Source organism: Chinchilla lanigera, unplaced genomic scaffold (assembly GCF_000276665.1).
Source record: "Chinchilla lanigera isolate Chin_1 unplaced genomic scaffold, ChiLan1.0 scaffold00051, whole genome shotgun sequence".
NCBI lineage: Eukaryota > Metazoa > Chordata > Mammalia > Rodentia > Chinchillidae > Chinchilla > Chinchilla lanigera.
In genome coordinates this window covers 5296033-5297764 of record NW_004955452.1, presented here as the reverse complement: position 1 = coordinate 5297764, position 1732 = coordinate 5296033, and the positions used below count along the sequence as shown (strand labels likewise).

The 1732-nt window shown below is 58.0% G+C and overlaps 1 protein-coding gene across 1 annotated transcript in view; it reads right to left on the bottom strand.

The window, feature by feature from the left end:
• Sepn1 (selenoprotein N, 1) overlaps positions 1-1732 on the bottom strand; it is a gene marked incomplete in the record, with an annotated part of 15398 nt that overhangs the window by 13349 nt on the left and 317 nt on the right. Inside the window, 2 exon segments of the mRNA XM_013519601.1 lie at positions 1038-1155; positions 1632-1732. Coding sequence (XP_013375055.1) covers positions 1038-1155; positions 1632-1732 — 219 coding nt within the window.

Below are 1732 nucleotides of genomic sequence, written 5' to 3'. Positions count from 1 at the left end.
TATCCTAAGCCCACAAACTTTGCTACCATGTCATTATAAGGGAACTCTGGCTCTCTGGTCACAGAAAAGGACAGGAGGTTGCTGTGCTGATGCTCAGGGAAGCATACACAGAGTAAGAGGAAAAGGCAAAGCCAGAGGGTGTGACCTGTTCAGTTGCCCATCCGCTTTCATGACAGAACTGCCCACCCTGAGACACACGGATACACAGCTGCTGTGGCAAATCTGCATTTTCATCTGACCTTGTCTAGTAGCAACAGAAGTCACTAAGCCAGACAGTGACCGGTCTCCCCACCCATCCCCGAAACAGAGAAAGTCCACATGGTACTCCCTGTGTCTCTCCTCCTGACTGACTTTCACCAGGCAAGCTTGATAATCACTGTGTGCCAAGATCATAAGTTTGAGGGTGGTCACAAGAGGTTGGCTGGAAATGGACACAGAGCTTGGGGTGGCTGCAGAATATAAGAGAACCAGCTTATGATTCCAGAATGTTCCAACTCTCTTTAAAAAAAAAAAACCCAATCATCACACTAGGCAAAATGGATAGCAATGGACAGCAGCTAAGCAGACTTTCGGACCAGTAATAATGGTGACAGCTGTCTAGGGACTCCTTACTGCATCCTGGTCACTCCGCACACGGCTTCTCTCCTCCTCATGCCTGTGGCCGTGCCAGGCCCTGCAGCCCGGGTCTAACCTGGTTCTCCAACTTCCTAGCTTGGGCAAATGGGTGCACCTGCCCTTGGCCTCCTAAAGCACAGACATCAGGCTCATGAACATCTGCCTTAGAGCTGTGGCGAAGTTTAAAGAGAGAACCCACATGAAGTCTAAAGTGACGCGCAGCCCCACATGCTGGTCAGGGAACGATACCTAGTGTTACTATTCATCAGCAGGAGGCAGGCAGGCTGGGGTGCTGAAGCAGCCAGAAAGTTTTACAGCCATCTGCCAGGAAGTCTCAGGGCTGGGGAGACCGAGGTCCCCAGGATCCTCCTCCACTGCAGGCCGCCCTCTCTCTGCAGACCCCGTCCCCAGTCTCTCTGTACCTGTCAGCTTCTCCGCGATGGGTTTGAACTCTTCAGGGCTGAGGCGCATGTCCTGGTCAGTGTCGAGTGAAGAGAAGAGAAAGAGGCCTTCTGTCCCCAGAGCCTTCAGTGCCGATTCCTGCTGGGGAGGCAGGGGCTGGGTTGAACACCGGTTGGCTGCTCTGATCTCCCTGTCCCAAACAGGCGGTTGCTCCCGGATGCAGCAGCTCCTCTACCCTGAGCTCTCTCCGTACTTTCCCATTTGTCCAAATGTCACTTCTGAGTAGTCCCGGAGCCCCCATCCCCTTCCCAGCCACTGCTGGTCCCTGCTGCACGTTGTGCCTTCTTGGATGGTCCATTCCCCGGGTCCCGCGTCAGCCAGGGCCTGCCACTGTCCCCTCCTGCCTGCCCTCCCCAGGCCCCTGCACCCCAAGCCCCCACCAGGCTCTCCAGTTCCAGCCTCACTCTGCCTTTGTCTGGGGTCACGGTCCAAGGCGTCCCTCTCCGTGGCCCCTCCAGCCTGGCCAGCCCTGCCGGGCTCTGGCCGGTCCTTTCCCCCCGCCGTGTCCTGCCCAGCGCCCCTCGCTTCCCTCTGCCCATCCCCGCGTCCCCGACCTGCCGCGCGGCCTCCTGGGCCTGGACGAGGTGGGTGTAGACCCGGGCGGCGACAGCGGCGACGGCGGCCGCCAGCAAGGCTCCGAGCAGCGCCAGGACGC